Source organism: Motacilla alba, chromosome 8, assembly GCF_015832195.1.
Source record: "Motacilla alba alba isolate MOTALB_02 chromosome 8, Motacilla_alba_V1.0_pri, whole genome shotgun sequence".
Classification (NCBI taxonomy): Eukaryota; Metazoa; Chordata; class Aves; order Passeriformes; family Motacillidae; genus Motacilla; species Motacilla alba.
In genome coordinates this window covers 11,577,634-11,597,208 of record NC_052023.1, presented here as the reverse complement: position 1 = coordinate 11,597,208, position 19,575 = coordinate 11,577,634, and the positions used below count along the sequence as shown (strand labels likewise).

General features: G+C 37.0%; 1 protein-coding gene across 1 annotated transcript in view; it reads right to left on the bottom strand.

Annotated features, from left to right (window-relative positions):
• AK5 (adenylate kinase 5) overlaps positions 1–19,575 on the bottom strand; it is an 82,507-nt gene that overhangs the window by 51,152 nt on the left and 11,780 nt on the right. The window contains exon 6 of the mRNA XM_038145047.1: positions 11,182–11,373. Within this exon, the coding sequence (XP_038000975.1) occupies positions 11,182–11,373 (192 nt within the window). The remainder of the gene's footprint in view (positions 1–11,181; positions 11,374–19,575) is intronic.

The window sequence follows — 19,575 nt, the reverse complement described above, 5'->3', positions numbered from 1 at the left end:
AGCACGATAAATGTCCAAGAAATGTCTTGGCACAAAGAATGGCCAATGTATTGATCAGAAAACTGGAAAGCACAAATTAGAAAAATCACCCTTGCTAGGAAAATTAAATCTGAGAAGGGATAGGGACGTTGAAAAGAAATGCATGCAATGTGACAATAATGTGTGTTGCAGGAGAAAGATGAAAACAAAGACCCAAGAAAGATCAAAATGAAGCCTCTGTAAGCTTTCTTTAATTAGAATTTCACAACTTTCCTTCTGGCTGTTTGTTTGAGCTAAGTGCTTTACAGAATGCCTGAAACTCCAACACCTGGGGTCTAATACCATAGTTAGTATTAATACATTGTTAAAGTATAAATACTGCAAAAGCAAGCTAAGCAACCTATATTGAGTATTCATATATAATTATCTATAAAACTGCTATAACTGACTTTTCCTTCAATATATGCAGAAAATTAGAGCTTTTGATAGTCTAAACCAGAATCTACCAGTTTACATTTACTGAACAGTAATTATCTTGTAATTGGGGTTTTCTCTGTATTAAAATGGTTTTTGGCTACTGCTCTCCATCACGGCAGCTCCTTCACCACTGCTCTGGTTTTCTGTTGGGTGAGACACATGGTGCTGTTCCACACACTGAGGTTGTTTGGTTGTTTTCAATGTGACCTGGTAAAAGGAGTATCTGTGAAGCTTCCACCCCTCCATTTGTTGCCTTGAGCAAGTATGGGTGGTTCTGGCTGTTTCAACCCTTGATTGCTTTGGCAGAATAAGCTCAATCTTGCAGCTGCATAGTGGCATTAATTTCCACTCGGATCCCAGCAAAACGTGGGCAATGAATTACAAAATTAAGTGCATTCAAAGTGTTTGTCTTTGTAATATAAACCAGCTGAAAGTACACAGAAGGTCTGCCTCTGTCAACCTTCCCCAGTGTTGTAGCAATGTCTGGGACTCAAACAGTGACTAGAAATAGTAGCTATTTAGAAAATTTAGCAACCATATGTTGTTTTTAATTTACCTTAAGATAACGAATGTGTGATTTATGTTTGCCTTTATGATTAAAATTTTACTACTGATAAGAATATTTCTAAAATCATTCATGTGATCCAGAGTGAATGGCATAGGCTCTGGACCCGGCACTTACAGACCTTGGAAAACAGGAACTTGGTCTTTTGTGTTAATATATTCAGCAAATGTAAGAAGTTCTAAAAGCAATTTGTAGGGATAGAACAAGTTGTTAAGATTTTTGATGCTTAGTTTTGATTACTTGGATATTCATTTATGAAGGCTTAAAGATATCTTCCACTGCACTTTTTTTCTGTTTACAATTCTAATGAAATAGAACACGTTAAAGAAATTGAAGGTTTGTTTACTTTTGCAGTGAAACTACTTAAAAGTGGAAAAAAAGACTGCGTGAATACATCCCAATTTTTTTGCATATGAAAGGGATTGGGGGGATTTTATGTCCCTATTCTCCCCTGTGGTTTAAACTGTAGTGAGATAGAAAACTAAATATTTTGAATGTTCCTTTCTCTTTCTATAAATTTTTTTGCTTTAATTTTGAATAAATTACTTGGATAATCTGACAGTAAAAATATGTTTTAACAAAAATATTTAAATCTCCTAATTAGTAATCATAAATGCAATTCCAATTCTCTTCTTTTGCATATCCTAAATCTTACTAGCTCTGTAAATCTCACAGAGTATTATATCAAAGGTAAATTATTTTTTTCACCCTAAGAGTCACCATCTTCTCCAACAGACATGATAAATGTTAAGCAGGAAGCGTCAATACTCATTCCATCTAAAAGTGGACTTGTGATAATCTATAGAAACAACAACAGGATTTACAGAGTTTTCAAGACAGTTCAGATATGCTAGTTCTTAAAATTAGTTTTCTAAAACTGTAATTCAAACAATGACTATGTTTTATACAGCCATTATTGCTACAAAGGAAACAGAATTTCCTACAGTTTGTACTATAGTGTTCTAGTTCCCAGAAACTGTGGGAAGTCAGTGTCCAAACTTCCAGAGAACTGTCATCTCTTATTTGATTCTATTAGTTTTGAGAGTAGTCTCTACTAAAAAAAAAAAAGAAAAATAATTTGCAGGCAGATGCTAATTATTTGTAAAGCTTACTCTCTATTGAAATTATGCCAAGGGAGATGGGGAACTGACTAAATACAAACACTTCATAAAACAAAAGATCTTGCAGACCCTTCTACAGTGAACAGAACAGCCCCCATTTCCTTAAAAGCCCTTCAGTGTATCTGAGGAGGTTGCTGGCCTCCTCCTCCCTCCAGAGTGGGAATCAGGAGTCTGCAGAGAGCCCATTAGCTGCTGGCTCTGCAAGCACTTGCTGTTGCATACCAGCTAATTTAGCTCAACACTCTTCTGCCTCGTGTAATGAGACCCTTGGTCCTTCCCTGTATTTCATTTCCAGTAGGCTCCCTGCACACCCTCTTCTCAGGGCAGAGAAACAGTCACTGGAGAAGGGTGAGACACTCTCTATGTGCTTGTTCTCATCCATACTCCAATGAAGAAGTTCTCACAAGCTTCTATTCCTGCTTAAAACTTTTTTATTTGTAATTTTTCATCCTCAAGCCAAATAATGTACTCAAAAAAGGTTAGATTTAGGCCTTGTTTCATATGGCAAATATCAGTTATCTTCTAGTAAATCTTTTTCCAAGGTGCTTTTTTTAAACCAATCAGCAAAGTTCCCCATGCTTGTGTAGTTCATGGGGGAAAAGGGAATCTTGCAGTTTTGTTTGAAATTTTCTCAATGTAAAAACATCAATTGTAACCTTTAACCCTAAAGAATAATTAATATTTACAAGGTATGTTATCAGATTGGGGTTATAACAAACTGTTGTGCAGCCTTAACAAGAAGCTATAAAATAAATTCTTTCAAAAGTTCCCACTAACATGAGTGGTTGTTAAGCTCAGGGTTTCAGCAGAGGCATCTTTCCAAGAAACACTGACATGGTTTCTGTTGCCAAGTGCTGACCTAACCTATGAGAGAATACCCAAATTTGTTTAACTTATTCTCTATTACACTCATCCTACTAAATTTACTGATTTTTCTGAGGAGTGTTCTCCTGGCTGTAGTTCAAGGATATAATGGATAGTCCTTAAAACCAAGCTCATTTCAGAATTCACATGGCTCCTGACCCTCTTTCTAAAGATCAAGAGATATGAGGAAACATGAAATGCATAAATGAAGAAAACCCTCTGTTCACATTACTGGAACTGAGCTCATTTGTGTCTTGCACCCCATGAATAGGGTCAGAGATGAAAGCTAAAGTACCCACAAAAACCTGTAACGGCCATTACAGCAGACTGAGGCAACATACAGACTGACAGAGAGCAGAGAGAATGTTCTTGCAAAAGAAACAGAAATTACCTGCCTTGGGGTAATGTGAATCTGTATTATGTAGAATCTATACAATGAAATTCTTGCAGTAAGGTGCAGACACAAAGAGGATTGCTGGATTTTTTTCCTGATGTTTTAGGGACTAATACATTTATTAAGCAACTTGACTAAGAGCTGTATTGCCCACATTCTAGGTTCCCTTTTAGTAAGGACTCTGCATTTACAGAGAAGTCTGTTCTTTTCAGCAAAGCAGACCAAAAAAAGGCAGGACATGGCAGGAAACTAGGAAAGTGTATTTTCAAATTAGGTAATTGGCATCTTGCAGTGGTAAGAGAGGGAGATGACCTTGGCATTAGAAAATCTATAGTGTTACCAAAATAGAATGGATGGTATAATAAAAAAAAAAGATGAGACCTGGCACGCTATACAGAGCAGAGAATTTTGAAGTACGGGTGTTGAAAACATGAATGTGGAGCTTCAATTTGACATTCTGATTAAAGACAGGAGAAGAAATTTAGTGGAGTACATAATGAAAAAATGTTAAGATTTGCCTAAAAACAACGTAGGTTTAGCAATTTTAGTTTTAACAAAACTGATCAAGGAGTAGCATATTTATGAACAATCCTAGATATAAATAACTTATCGTAGCAAGTTACAGTGAAAAGATGCTACATTTTGTGCACTAATTCTTCATTTCTTTTACTGTGACTGGTTTGACTGACTGTTGGCACAAAAAATGATGAGCAGTTGAGAATGGGGACAACAGTTCTTCCTTCACATAAAATGACAATAATTTTGACTTCAGTTCTATAGTTATGTCTTGTGAAGCTTCTTTTCCTGTTGTATTATTTAAGTAGATTACTGAATTACAGATTGTGATATGGTGACAATAAGTAAACACATAGTTGTATTCACTGGCCATTAAGGAAACAAACTGCAGTACTATGTAAGATGGAAAGATACATTCCAGTGTTCATCCTGGAAGTAGGACAGATGATAACTTGAGCTGAAGGATACAGAAGCATATATAGTTATAGCAAAGACAAACCCCACAGGATTCACAAGAGAGTCTCTGCCAAGGATTTTAGGTTATGTCTACATGGTAAAAAGTGAGGCTGTGCAAAGATGTTCATGCTAACACTAAATGATGTGTCACAGTTATAAGAAACACAAAATAGCCATATTAGTTGTTTTCTGATGTGTAAGTATCAGTGAATGTAAGGAGCAAGGATATATTACTTCAATGAAGTGCTGAGTTGACACAATACTGGTGTTTTCCTAATTAGGAAGCATTTCATACAGTTCTTCAAAGCACTGCTTGATTCTTTAGCTGCATTAGAAAAAAATTAAAAGTCCTCCAAACAGCTATCATAAATGCTCAAAAGAATACTCTGCAATGGGGAAAATGCCCTAGGGGAAGGCTGTAGTTCTCAATTTTCTCAATTCGGTGCTGTCTAGTGCAGTGTGTACCCTGAGTCACACAATGGATGAGTAACTTTGCAGCTTTCTCAGTTCTCCACTAACATGTAGCTGCATCTAACCCTGTTAAGCCTAAATAAGACTCCAGAATACAGGAGTAAGCCCATAATGTTAAGAGCATCAGACTTTCTGCTGACAGTTTTGACACTTAAATGGCTTCCATCATTACAATACCTCAGCATTCACAAATTTGAATACATGTATCTTTATGATGCATTAAAAAACAAGAGCATTTTAGGTCTCCCCTCTCTTTCAGGGTACATCTAGAGGAAAGAAGGAACAGGAGCAAATGCTCAAATAATACCAGAATGGTACTAGATTGGATTACTAGAGGCCAGTTCACTCAGTCTCATTTTGCCCTTTGAATCAAAGCTGAGAATAGTATGGCAGAAAAAACGTTGTTGCCACTTGCATAAGGAAATAGAAATAGCTAACAACAGCTAATGATAGCAACTTAGATGCCACAAGCAATGATAGATTCAGGAAACAAGGATGTTAAACACTAGGATCGTAGAGCACAAGCTACCAGATGTAGTAACATTTTTATAGGACTGTGAGTATGAGAGCTGAAAGACTGTCTTGATTCTACTGAAGTAGCAATGAGCTAATATGCAAATTTTCTCCCTCAAATAACAACAAAGTGGTTTTGCCATAAAATCATGAAGTCACCGACGATGAACTTTTCACCAGTGGGAAGATCTACTGGTGGCAATTAGAGCTGGAAATCATGAATGGAACTTTTTTTATTGTTTACAGCAATGCAGGACTGAAACTCTGCTTTGGTTTTTCAGCTGGATGTTCACAAAATCAGCTGTGGTTCCAGACAGGAAAATTTGCTTATGCATGATAAATATTCCTGATTCAATACAAAAGGTCTTCTAAGAGAAGAGATAATCTAGTTTCTTAATATATCTCATCTAAATAAGAAAAATTAATCTTCTTTAAGCATCACTTTAACTACAAGAATGAAATTAGAAGCTGCTATTCACCCAAAGGACGCAGCTTAATTACCTTAAGATGAACTGTTTAAAATAACTTGAAGAATATTTAGGACATGTTATTTTAAACATCTCCTACAGTTCATTCCTCTGCATAACTTGGCTTAATTACTTATCTCAGTTTTAGTTTCAGATCGGTAAAAAAACGCTCTGTTAATTTTAAACATGTATCAGCTTTCACAGTGCCAGAAATGGATAAAATCTGGGATAGTATGGCTGTCAAAACCAACATTCCCTCTCTCTTTCTGGAGTTCCTAAATCAGCTTGGCCCATGCACTCATCACTGCCTGATTCTATAACCAGACTGGTCAAAGTTTGTTTCTTTTTTTTGCAAAGTCATCTGTTTCGTTCAAGTCACTGGGTGTACAAAAGGCAGGTCAGGTTTCCAAAAGCTTGTTGCTGTTTAAATTACCATACTTCCAAAGTTAGAAGAGAACACAGTATTGCACTGATACTATTCACCTCAGCAAAGAATTTCTACCCTTAAGGTTTCTCTGCATGCTTCTATATACACAGATGGCAAGTTTCCATCCTTGGTCATTCTCTGGCAGACATTGGTATGTCTGATATACTTCTTGACATAAAGCATAAAATCGGAGACTGAAAATATTTTGAAACTTGGAAGTGTTTATGGTGCACATACTTCTATATATGCACAAATTCATCTATCATTCCCATATAAAATGTGCATATATTTACAAACAGTTTGTTTACCCTCATTTCTAAATAATATTCATTTATGGACCTTCTTTGTATGTTCTTCAAAATCTGACAAAACAGTAGCACATAAATAGTGTTGAGACGCAGTGTAAAACCTAGCAGTGATTACAACATGGGAAACTTGATTTCTAGTTCAGCAGTTTTGCAGGAAACAGTTCCAGGTTCTTGCTCTTAGCCCAATTTTTCTGGAGAAGGGCTATCAAATGTAGGAGAGACACAGAAAACCTTAATTTTCAGTGACTTTCTGTGACTGCAAAGCTCCGGTTACTTGTTTTAGGCTTCAACTTACCTTTCACTGCTTTGAATCACCAAAGAGTGAATATGTGATAGTCATTATTTCCCATCCCACCTCTAATTTTCCCTCTACAGAAATTTAAAAGTTATTATATAACCAAATACATTCATGGTGCTAGATAAAGATTTACCATACAGTAAAACAGAGGAAGTCTCCTGAATCTCAAACAAAACTTCTGGTTCCCCCAAACAGCTGCCTAATAATTTAATCTTCATATGCCATATTGTCACTTCCATACCCATCATGAAAAATTCCTTGTTTGATCGAAAAGGTCCTAAAACATTGAAGGTTTGCTCCAGATGCTCCAGACTATCTGGGTTCCTCTTTGCATGTCCACTCAGTCATGCCCAAGAAGCCACAATACTTTGAAGATCCTATGTAGTAGTCAGGTTAAAAACACATTGAAAATGTTCCTTAAAGACAGTGCTTATAGCTGCTGTATTTTTAAAACAACTGAGAGGCTTCTGAAAATATTTTGGTGGCATTGGGCCAATTAATTGGAAATCTCAGCTCAGTATCCTCTAGAAAACAAAGCGGGTTCAAATCCCCATCTCTGACCTGTGGGGAGAAGGGCCATGCTCAGATACCAATGAGGTCACATTTGAGGGAAACCATTCCTGCCAAGTCTGTATCACTTTGCAGCCGAGGACGCAAGATCCAGGCATCAGATGGCACGTAAATGAGATTCTGAGCCTGCAGCAGGGAGGTGAGAGCACGCGGGGGAGGTGGTGGCTAACAGTCCCTATTCCTAGCATCACTTCAGGAAGGAGGAGTGGGATTTTTAAAATTTTCTTTTTAACGATTGTTTAATGCAAAAACGTAACAGATGCGCTCAAATATTGGCAGTGAGAGAACAAAGGTATCTAACTCGTCCTGTGCTCTGCCAAACCAGATGCATGTTCCTCCACTGAGGAGAAGATTCTCAGAGCTGGATTCTGGCTTGGGAGACATGCCTGGCAGAGGCTGCCATTAGGACCTGGAAAGTGGGGTGAGAGTTCCTATGATGCCTTTCACAAGAGTTTGCTATCAGTGAGATTTGAATAGACCTTGGGAGCTGCTTAAAGGACTGCAGGACCCACATTTCTCTACGTATGGGTTTAAAATTAAATGAAGAATGAGTAAGTGCAAGGCTTTTGGAATCAGCATTCAGAAGCAAACAAATAAAAAGCACAAACCAACATCTCAAGTTGGGCAGCTGTATGATAACAGAGAGACTTTAGAAATAAACTGCATCTTCAGCAGCATTTTGATAAGTCACAGCCTTTAGATAAAGTTCATGTCAATGTACAAGTTCTATAGCAAAACTCCTTTTTTAACCAAAACAAGAGAAAAATTTATATAACACAGTTCCATGGGGAATTTTTCTGTGACAGTTGACAGCCATTAGGCTTGTTTGATGCTTATGAGGGCAGACAGCTACTTCCCTCACCCGCAACTGTTTAACTTCTAAATTTGTGCTCAAAATCCATTTCCAGCTTCAGCTACTTTTTCTGGGTTCTCTTTACTTCTCTGACTAATCTGAATGTCATTTTAATGTTTTCATAAGCATGGTAAATTCCCTAAAAGGACAAATGGAACAATGAAGATATCAGAGAAATCCACATTTCATGGATGCCATGGGATGCTGTCTTGTTCTGGCTGTTAAAATAAGGACCAGAGTCTTCTTTTAATGTTTAGTATTTTTGTCTCCCTACAGCCAGTCTTTTATTTTTTCCCCTTAAATGCACACAGACGTATTAATGTAACAAGGTTGACATTGCATCTTTAAGATTCTGCAGATTCACTGTCAATAAGGCAGACTGGACCAAATCCTGCCTCAGTCAGAGAAACTTCTACTGCTACGACAATGACCTCTGTAAACTTTTTTCTGTCTAGACCAAGGGATATGTTCTACAAAGAACAGCTAAGCTCTCTGAGGGCAGCTTTAATAACTGACCAAAAGATTTTTGTAACACAGTGATCTCCTCTCCAAGAACTACATCATTATCTATAGTGGATTACAGTCCACATAAACTGGAGATTTGGAAATCTCTGTCCAGAAATGAAGTTCTCTGCTAAACATTAGAGTACCTGAGGTCACCTACATGTTCTCCCTCTTACACCTTAATCAAACCACTATCTCCCCACCACCACCAGGTAATTTGTGTGTCGTTATTGTCTAGATAAACAATACATAATGGTTCAATATTTGTTAAAAGTTCCTGAAAAAGTAAATGGAAGCATATGCATCTATTTTCATACTCCCTGTCCAATATTGTGTTATTATAGTCTTGATACCTTCTGAATTTAAATTTGAGTTAAGTCGGGTTCTGATTTGTTAGATTACTGACAGATTGTTAAAATGAATTTTAAACACAGACTGTGTGTTCATGAAAATATCACATATTTACTCCTGTTAATTATAATGAACTTTACATATCATTATTCCAAAGAGGGAGTTTTTCAGAAAGGACAGAGTTGTATTTCCCTATTTCTTAAAAGTATTGTGGGGGCCTCACTTCCTTTCTTAAAAACAGAAACGCGGATCAGAGATCAGACTGTGAGAGCAGGTACACCAGGCACAGACTGAGAACATAAGGCATACAGAGCACCAAACGAGTACAACCTGGGTACTGTAGCAAATTATCACAGATCATGTGAAAAAAAAAAGATAAAGGGGAACACTTACACCTAAAGCACCTAAAGAACCTAACCAGTAAGAGCTGAAATGAAGAATGTGGCTTTTAATTCTATTAACATTCTATTAACCAAAGTAGGTTAAAAGGAGTATGAAATAACTGTTGGAGCATGAAAATGAATCTTCTTTGGGAATTTAGATTTTTATTTCTTGCTCATAAAGTGTCTAACAGTAGATTATAATTGTACATATATATATATATATATATATATATATATATATATATATATATATAATGCCTGCTTATTAATATTATTTAGTTATATTTCAGTGAATTTTTCTTTTCGGGTCTGTTATTGATGAGGAACAACATATTTATTAAGTAGATGTATAAAATATGAGTTATGATTCTAAAATTATAACACTCCGTAAGACAAATGGTCCTGCTTCTCTCCCCTGAGTAGAATTGTGATGCTGGCTAAAAGTGTCTGAGATTTACAGCTTTAAATAGCAGTGACAAAGTGCAGGTAGGGATTTAAGAAAAATGTAAATCTTTTTATTTCCTTCTAGTCAGTGTTGACCTTGTCTGACCTTGCCTCAAGGATTCACTCCTCTGGGAATCAGGCTACTGTAATTCTATTTTATGCTGTTCTAGTTCTTACATTGCTCTTATCTGTATAGTATTTCAGTGTCTTCCCAGGTTCAGCATTATTAGCAGCAGGATGAATGCTATTTTCTTTCTTTCTTCCTCTTTCTCTAGGGAAATAGCATGAATAAGTGCAATATTTTCTGTATATGCTGCTTCCTTTGTGCTGTAGTAATTTAATCTTCATATGCCATATTGTCACTTCCATACCCATCATAAACATCTGCTTTCTTCAAAAAGAGAAGAGGATATCTAAGGTGAACACTGAAATTTAAATTATCTTCAGGACTCTCAAGAAATAGAGTTAAAAGTAGATGAAACCTCCATAAGAACAAAATCTTCCGTTTTACAGGTCCCATCACAGAAATGCAATTCTATCCAGATGCCCCACATGCTTTATGCAAAAGGCACATATTTCCTGAAGAGCTAAAAACACATTCCATAGGACCACTTGTAGAGGCTATAGGAGCATCACAAAATACACACTTCCTCAACAATAAGGAAAAACTTGCAAGAATCTTAGTCCTCTCATCCTTGAAAACAGAGTTAATCAAAATGCTTAACCCAGAACACATACTCTCTGGAGAAGCTAATGTAATAATTTCCTGGTATTTTCATCTTGAAATTCAGAAAGATGCTGAAGTACAAAATTAAGGCTATTAATTTTAATGTATGACTTTGCAATTAAGGATGCTTTAACCTGTCATGAGTCTGACCAGCACACAGAATTAGTCACATTTGCTGTGAGGAGCACATAGCAATGTGAACTACTTCGGGTATCAAAGAAAAAGAAACAGGCCATCTGTGCTCTCATACCACATGTGATACCAAGTTCTGTGTGTTATTACAACCAGACACAGTCTGTAACTTAGAACATGCCGATAATTCAACTGTTGTCTACTGCTCAATGAGTTAGTTATCTTCATTAATCACTTAAGTAGGCATGCTATTAACTTAAAGCTGAATTAGACTCATCCAGCTGTCTTAAAGCAAAAGGTACAAGAAGCAAAGTACAGCCATAACAATTAAGGTTTCAGAAATAGACACTAAAGAACTTACTGTGATAATCAGCCCTTTTTCCTGGAAATATTTAACCAGCGGGATTGCATTCTGCTTGAAATTCATTAGTCTTCTTTGAGTGGCTTTCAGGTTATCATCAGGTCTCCCTTGCTGTTCCGCACGCTTCAGTAACCTTTCTTTCAGCCTTTGACTGGAACATGCCAGAAACACCACCAAATCTGGGGTACAGATCTGTGGAAAGAGTAATTCAAGAAGTCTGATTAAGTTGATTATCCAGCACTACGGGACTCAGCAATTCCATTATTATGTGAGGCTCAGTTATGGTACATTTGAGAAAGCTGGAACTTGATGTCACTAATTTTCTGGGATTTTTATTTTATGGGAAGTTTTTAGGCTTAAGGAGGGGCTTGTTGATCCTACATGGAGGTCAGTCAACTTATTTAACTTGATATGTAAGGCAAAAGTTTAATGAAAAAATTTTACTTCACAGCAAAAACCTTCTCTAGGCTCTGTTCATCATTAGCATTAGCAGAAGGCTCCCCTACCTGACTTTTTTTTGAAAGAGCAAAATATAGATGTACTCTGCAGGAAAATGGACGCAGGTTTCCATTTGGAAATTCTTTTAGTAAGGTGGTATTTAAAATCCAGCAGCCACTGTGAAGCTAACTGATGGTAAGGACCAGGTGAAAACAGACCTGTTCCAAGAGTCATGGTTTCTTATAACACTTTCTCTATTTCTCTAAATCTCTCTAAAGCTTCAGTGCACTTTTCAAGAGGTTGGGTGGGACAGCCAGAAGGGTTTTTATTTTCCCTATCCTTTTCAGTCTGTGTGGTGAGCACTGGTATGTGTCACACCCATCCCTGCACTGTGGCTCAGGAAGTAAAGCCTTGTAGCAATGAGATAAAAGAAAAATTTTTGAACTCTAGCTCTTTCCTAGTTAAATCTTTATAAGATGCTATGAAACATTTAAAGAAGAGATATCTCTGGTACTTGATGTGAGGAAAGCAGTGATAGACCCTCTTTCTTAGGAATATGGCTACATGTTCACAGGCAATCTTTGGAGGTCAATAGTACTTAGTATCTATTGTAAAAAATCAGAAAGCCTCCACTGATGCACAGAAATCTCCACACATCTGTAAAATACTTCCAAGGATGGTGACTCAATCAGTTCCCTGTTCCAATTCTTGACAATCCTTTCCATAGAACAATTTTTGCTAATATTCAATCTAAGCCTCCCTGGTGCAACCTGAGACTGTTTCCTCTCTCCTGAAAGTCACTCAGACACCTGAACTTGCAGGATTTTTACAATGTGGCTATAAATGTATATAAACTTTATTCATAACATCTGATTTTGTTCTTTCCTCCATCTGGTTGTTGCAAAGAAATCTTAAAGTTTTCTTTAAATTTCTTTCTTTCTTTTTTTCTTTCTTTTCTTCTTAAACCGCTCCTTAAAGTTTTCACTAGCTTAGTGCTGTTTTTCAAAACATATTAGAATTCTCTGGAAGAAGCATTTAAGATGAAAACAAACAGTTCAAGTTTTTATCTGATTACAGATTAGAAAGGATTTGTTTCTCATATACAAGCACAAAGTCATTTCTGCTGTTTTTACTTACCTGAACAAAAAAAGTTCATACTTTAATTTTAACTAAAAAAGCAGTGGCTTCCTATTCTAAAAATGACATAATCTAGTTACAATGCAAACTATGGTGGATGCTCAAGACTGTTAACAGACATTTTTCTCATCAGGTTTTCTATCTACAGAATAATTTTGTCTTTGTTCAGCTTGATGCAATGTAAATTTGAAAGTCAAACCTGAGCTGTACACCAGTATCACTAAAATATCTGTATTCTAACTACTACGGTGTAAATAATAACTGATTTATATCTTTATGTTAATTATATAGCTGTTATAATATATTGTTATTGAGGGCCAGAACAAGCCAATTAATATTCTAATTAATATTCTGAATGCTCTATCTGTCTAGGTCTCTCTACCCAAGGATGCTAAATTGCATCAAGACAATCATATTTCTAGCCTGAATAGTCAAAACTTCCTGTGTGGACAATCTGGAAAATTAGCAACTAAGTTTAAAAAAAAAAAAAAAATCCCATCTGAGCTGGGTTTCTGTCATTTGAGAGAACACAACATGAAGTATGGTCTGGCCTTTTTTACTGTCAGGTTGAGTACAAAAAGGTTCTTAGGAAGTCAAAAGAAAAATACAACTCCTCCAGCCTGAGGTGGTGGTTATTAGCCTTTACAAACAAGGTTGCTGACAGAGTAGCATATGGATATGAGGAAGCAGAAAGTGGTGAAAAGCAGAGCCATATTCAAACACTGAAGGACAGTCTGAAAAGCAGCACTAGCAAGAAAGATGGTGGCCTCTTTATCATTACAGAAAATTAAACAGGATTTAAAAGAAAATCAAATTATTTTTTACACACATTGTAGATGATTGGAGACATGAGCACACAAACTACAAAGATAATAGTTCTGGTAATTATTTATGAGTATCTATTAGATTTTGAAACAATTAACCTTATAACCTGTTTTTTTTTAAATAACTTCCAGTGGGAAAGAAGCTCTCTCCTACTTCTATCACATGTACCTCAATGTCAAAAAACCAGAGTACCTTTCCCTTCCCTTTTCAGACTGTTGTAAACAGACAGAGTTATTGTGTCTGTTCAGGGAATGAATTAATTATGAAAGTTAATTTTACTACCACAGAATAACTTTAAGGCACATAATTATTCGCATGAAACACTATGAAAGTAAGTTTTTCTGTTAGACTTTCATGCAATATGGACATTATTAAAAGTAGTTTGGTTAAATTAAAGGTTACTTAACTAGTAATAGGAAAATAATGAGGAATTTAGGAATTCAAAAAGCATACAGTACAAAAAAACCCAACTTATGACACAGGTTCTGAAAGAAAACGCTACAGATTTCAAAGCCTGTTAGTCATGGAACACTGTCTGATGAAAGGGAATGGCTGATGTACCTTGCACCAGACTGAGCACAGACACATCTCAAGTCCCTGTGTAGATATCCAGCTGATTGAAACTTCCTAACATACATTACACAGAGATTCAGAAATTACAACTGGCAATCAGGGATCTAGTCAAGCGAAGGACAAAAGGAGTTTATACAAGTGAGTAGTTTTATTTATTTATTTCCATTTCTGTGCATCCTAAGAATAGTGGCGGGAAGATGGTAAGAAATCTTCAGATGCTCCAAGCCATAGCTGGCCTCACTTTCAATGCTCAGCACTTCAGGACAGCACCTACTCAGGCTGTGAAGTCATACCAGACCTCCTCAGGCGCAGGGCTGGAGTTTTGTGCACCACAAGACTTAACATACAGCATCAAATCTTACAGAGAGTACCTAAGATAAAGAGACCACTCATGAAATTATCAGCCCTGAACGAAGAGGGTCTCCTTCTGTCTCACACAAAGATGAGAGTGCAGCTTACCACAATCAATCTCAGTTCTCTAAAGAAACTGTGGCTGGGTAAGTGCAGCCCCACAGGAAGGAAAGGATCTGAGTGCCACCATGGTTCCATCAGGTGTGCAAGTTCTCATCTGCTTTTAGTTCCCACAAACTGCACTGGCTGCAGAAGTCACTTACTGTTCAAGGAAACAGGAAAACACACCCTGGGCACCGCAGGCTTAATTTCTTTCCTTTTTTTTTTTTTTTCCTAATTGTACAATGAGGATTATAACAAGGTATGACTTGGACAATTCATTAATAAGGTTTAATTTTCTCCTTTTGCTTTTGAAAACTGAAAGTTGCCTACAGAATTTGAGTACTGTTGTTCTCAATTTTCTTACAACAGCAATAATACAAAAGACTATCACAGGTACTAAGATTACCTTTTTTCGTACACTGTGGGTTTTTTAATCTGAAATACACTTCACTCACAGAAATAAAATGTCAATGAAAACAATGCTTTAAAATTCACAGTTCAAGAAACCTAGTTTCAAATTAAGTATTATCAGAAAGGTTTTTTGAAGTGTAAAAAAAAGTAATTCAAGCATATTTGAGGTAGGAAGTCAAAACAGAATATGAGTACAAGATGTCTCTATGAATTCAACGTTTACTGGCAGAATATGCATCTTCATCATCAGGAAGTAGTTGAAAACCATAAGTAAGAAACACAAGGTGCACAAAAGGATAACATTTGTCTTGTATGCACAGGCATACAGACCTAATACCACTTAATATTATTATTTCTCCTACATGCATTTATGACCTTCAGGATACACCCTTGAAATGCTATGGATATTTCACTCCTTTTTTCATGAACCACTTTGCTTCCACTTACCTCAACTGTATCTGCCTGCAAGACATGCTTATAAATACTTCTAGCTGCAATGTAACAGAATAGAGTGAATATATGGACAGCTGGGATTACTTCTCTAGAAACATATCTATTCTCCTATGTAAATATGAGTATAAATTGCCTTTTTTTCTAACAAAAGAGAAGTGTTTTTATGACTCACTTGAAAATAAACCCATTTTTCAAACTCACAACTGGTTTCAAGTGTTGTGGCTAGGGAATAAGTTTTCTTCTGAGACTCAGCTTGTAGAAAAGTTGTACAGACCCAACACAGACAGAAGAGCTGGGTTCCTTCATGCTAATTTCCCCCAGTACACACATCCTGTGCTCAAGGCAGAGGGTTTCATTCATGTCCAGCAATGCATGTGAGGTAGCACTGTGGGGCTCAGGGAAGGGAATTTGACTACTTACTAACTGGAACTCAGCTGAAGGGAGAATCTTTGCCTATGGGAACAGACAGGTTTCTGGTTATTCATTTTAAATGAGATGAAGAGCATATGGCATCAACTCAGAACAAAACTGGTGGGTACATCCTCTCATTTTTTAGAATCATATTTACTAGTAAGTAAATCCTACTCTCTTTGGGTCTGAATCTCCTTCCTAAACTGGAACCAGGAGTAAATTGAGAGTAATTCCATGCAAGTTGATGGTGTTATTGACATTAAGCAGTATAAGTGGAAAGATGCTCTCTTTTCTGTGGGGATATTTTCTACATCTCCTCTTGTTAGTGAGAATAGTGTGGTTGTTTGCTAGGAATTAGAAGATTACACTCTCTCTCATCATTCCTCGTTAGGCAAAAGATGAAAATGCTCTGTTTCTTAATTCCTGGTATGTTCTACCAGATACTCCTGAGAAAACTGACAGCTCATGAACAATTGCCATTAATTTAACAGTGCATTTTATTCTTGTTGGTAAAGGTTACTAGCAGGCTGGTTTATGTCCCTTGTATGTGTGCTCTCCCTTGTAATGACTTATTTGCTTTTTATAGTTCCATCTTTACTGGGTTATTAGGCTGTGTGCATAGTTTTTTCTTGGTTTAGAAATGCAAAATCATGAATCATGTTGTCAAATAATGAATCCATGCTGAGAGAATCTGTTTCTGGTAGCTTCTTTTGAACCGTATTCATACTGCCCAGAAAATAAATTTCCAGCAAATTGCCTAGAGTATGTAATTAGGCAGACTGGTGTCTTTGGGAACAAGTGATTCAGCATTTCACCTGTGTCAGGAAGCTAACTAATAAAATTCCCTATCTGTTAACACAAATGCTAGTGATACAAAGAAAGGACTCTGAGGCAGATCTCTGCTTCAGAACTGCTCAGCAGGCACCTCCATCCACTCTGAATTCAGAGCATAGGTCCCGTCCTGTGGACCAGCAACAGATGAGCTCTCCTTTGTCCACACTGACTAGCAGAGAAGAGCCCTTGCCCAGAAAATCTGGAAACCTGAGGCCTAGGGTTGCTTACCCAGCAGAAAATTGAGCCACTGCTTGTCTTTCTCTGGAGAGTGCTCCAGCTTCCAGGGGAGAAGAGGAGAATGGTAAGACCATTCCACAGGCCTCCTGGTCAGGCTTGGCTTAAAGAGAGCAACGTCAGATTCACAGGGGAAAGACAGTGAACAAAGGAACTGCCGCAAAGCAGACTGCTCATGCAGCAGTCCTCCCACTCTTCACACAGATCTCTGGGTACATATTCAGTAGGGGACTGTACCTGGATCAGTGAAGTAGAGATCAGGGAGAAGGGAGATAGAAGTTTAGGGGGAAAGGAACAAAGAAGACACATTTGCCATGATACAGAAAAAATATCTTTACCAGAACAAAAACCTATTGCAAAAAACAGGTCCTTTCCCCTTAAGAAGCTTCTCAACAAGGTTGCATCCACCTCCCTGGTTGCTCTGGAGGCCATACTCTTGGCCAGGAACACCAAGTTTTCTGTGAGAAGCTCTTTGCAGAGCTGGAGCTTGTCAGTCAGACCCTCAGGCAGCTGCCACACACACCTGTGTCAAACCTGGAGGGCACCGCAGGCATCGCTTCTGCCTGGAGGTCTAAGTGTCAGCCTTAGAGGAACAGGACTACTCTCCTCAGCCTCTGAAAGTGCCCAGGCATTTCTCACCATCCTATATTGTGCCCCCTACACAGTTAGTTCTACTTTATCACAATTATTCTCGTAGTAATTTTCCTAAGGAATATACCTGAGAGTTAAAAATTAACTCAGATTACAGCCAAGATGAGTAGTTATTCATTGGAGGTATATGCATTTATGAATATTCCTAAGAGCATTTTAAACAAAGAATTGGATACAATTTATTGCTTCTGTTTATTATTTAAATTAAGATTTTACTCAAATATAGTTGTCACCCCAGCCATATAAGACAAATTTTTTTTTCGATTTCTACAAAAACAGTTTTCCTCTTTTATCAAGCAATTGAATTACATTCATTAATGAATATCCATTGATTCTAATACCTGTTCTACATGTATTTCACTATAACAAAAATTACAGTGAATATATTTTGAGCAAACTACATCTGTACTTACTCTACTGATACCCACAAAGAAGGAAGTTACACATGAATGACTGGAAGTAGTGGAAAAAAACAAACCAAAGCAATAATTGAAATTAACTGTAAAATACAGTTAATTGTTTCTCCCGGGAAGAATAAAAACCCTGTGAGAGATTACACAGAAAGTCAAACAGCAATTTCTTCACAAGCCATTGGAATTCAATACACCAGCCAGAGGCATTTTATTGCAGCATTGCAGGACTGGAAGATATTCAACATGCTTCAGCATGTTGGGACTGCAGGTGACTTGCTGAATTTCAAGATGACAGGTTAATGGTAAATAAACCATTTTCTCCTTGGCATTTTCAAGTGTGTCCTTGACATCTAAACACCTTTCTGCTATTTGCACTCAGCAGAGATCATGGATACCTATGAAATTTGTGGTTTAGGACAGCTTTATGCTTAGGCTCAAACTGAAAATCTAAATACATCAGTATTAAATCTGCACTGCTATGCAGAAGGAGTTCAAACTGAGAAAAATATAGAAATTATCATATATTTAAAAGGAATATATAAAATGGAAATCCTGCTTGGTTTTAAGACATTAAAATTCATGTTTTCATTTTTTCCCCTACAACTGTGACTGCTTGGAACTTCATAGCTTTATTAAAAGTACCCCTATCAAAAGTATTGGCAATATCAATTTTGCTCTCTGGCAATAAGAAATGAGAGGGTCAGGACTTGGCAACAATCCCAGACTTCCAATAAGAGGAATTCACTTATTAAACTTGGTTTTCAAAGAGAAAAATACAGGACTTACTTCAACTTGGTAAAAAAGTTCAAAGAAAACTGAGATAAACTCAAAGAATACTTCAGTGCTCATGGCTGAGTTCTTCCAGGCTGCAGGAAGGCTGCAGTGAGTAGCTGAGCATTAAGAAATGAAGCTGGGGTAAGTGACCGGAATGGCCAATGTGCTGCTGGTTGGTGAGCACTGCTGAAACTCTGAAAACATCACTGATGCCATCTTAAAAACTTCTTCGCTGCTCCGAAAACATGGATGACAGGAACAGCGTGAATAACAAAACTCAATTGAAAAGAAGGGGAGAAAAGCTTAAATTCACATATAAAATTCCTGTGATGGGTAAAGTGCTTTCTAATGCACTTATTCCAGATTGACATTATTGCATGGAAGCAGTGTTTGTTACTTTTCGTTTCTAGATCTGAACAGAAAGAGAAATACTGTGTGTGCTGCAAATGATACATTGCTTTATTTTAGGCACTTTAGTCACTGAGATACAACGTGTTTTAATACAATTCTGCCTAGCAACATGTTGAGAACTTACTGTCCACATGAGAGTCTGGCAACATAATAAGGAAGAAATCATCATCTTTTTGCTATACCTATGTATGGGAATGTTAGCATAAGTTGGTTTGCTTTGACTAGTTTACTAAAAATAACTTTTTTTTCCCAGAGAAAAGTTCAGCTTCTGGATTAGTTGAGGAGATAAAAATGTGCTGGTAGTACCAAGAGCAATTGCAAGCGAAGTTTAACAAGCAGTTGTTATCATGATGCAATTCTGCAGGACAGGTACTGT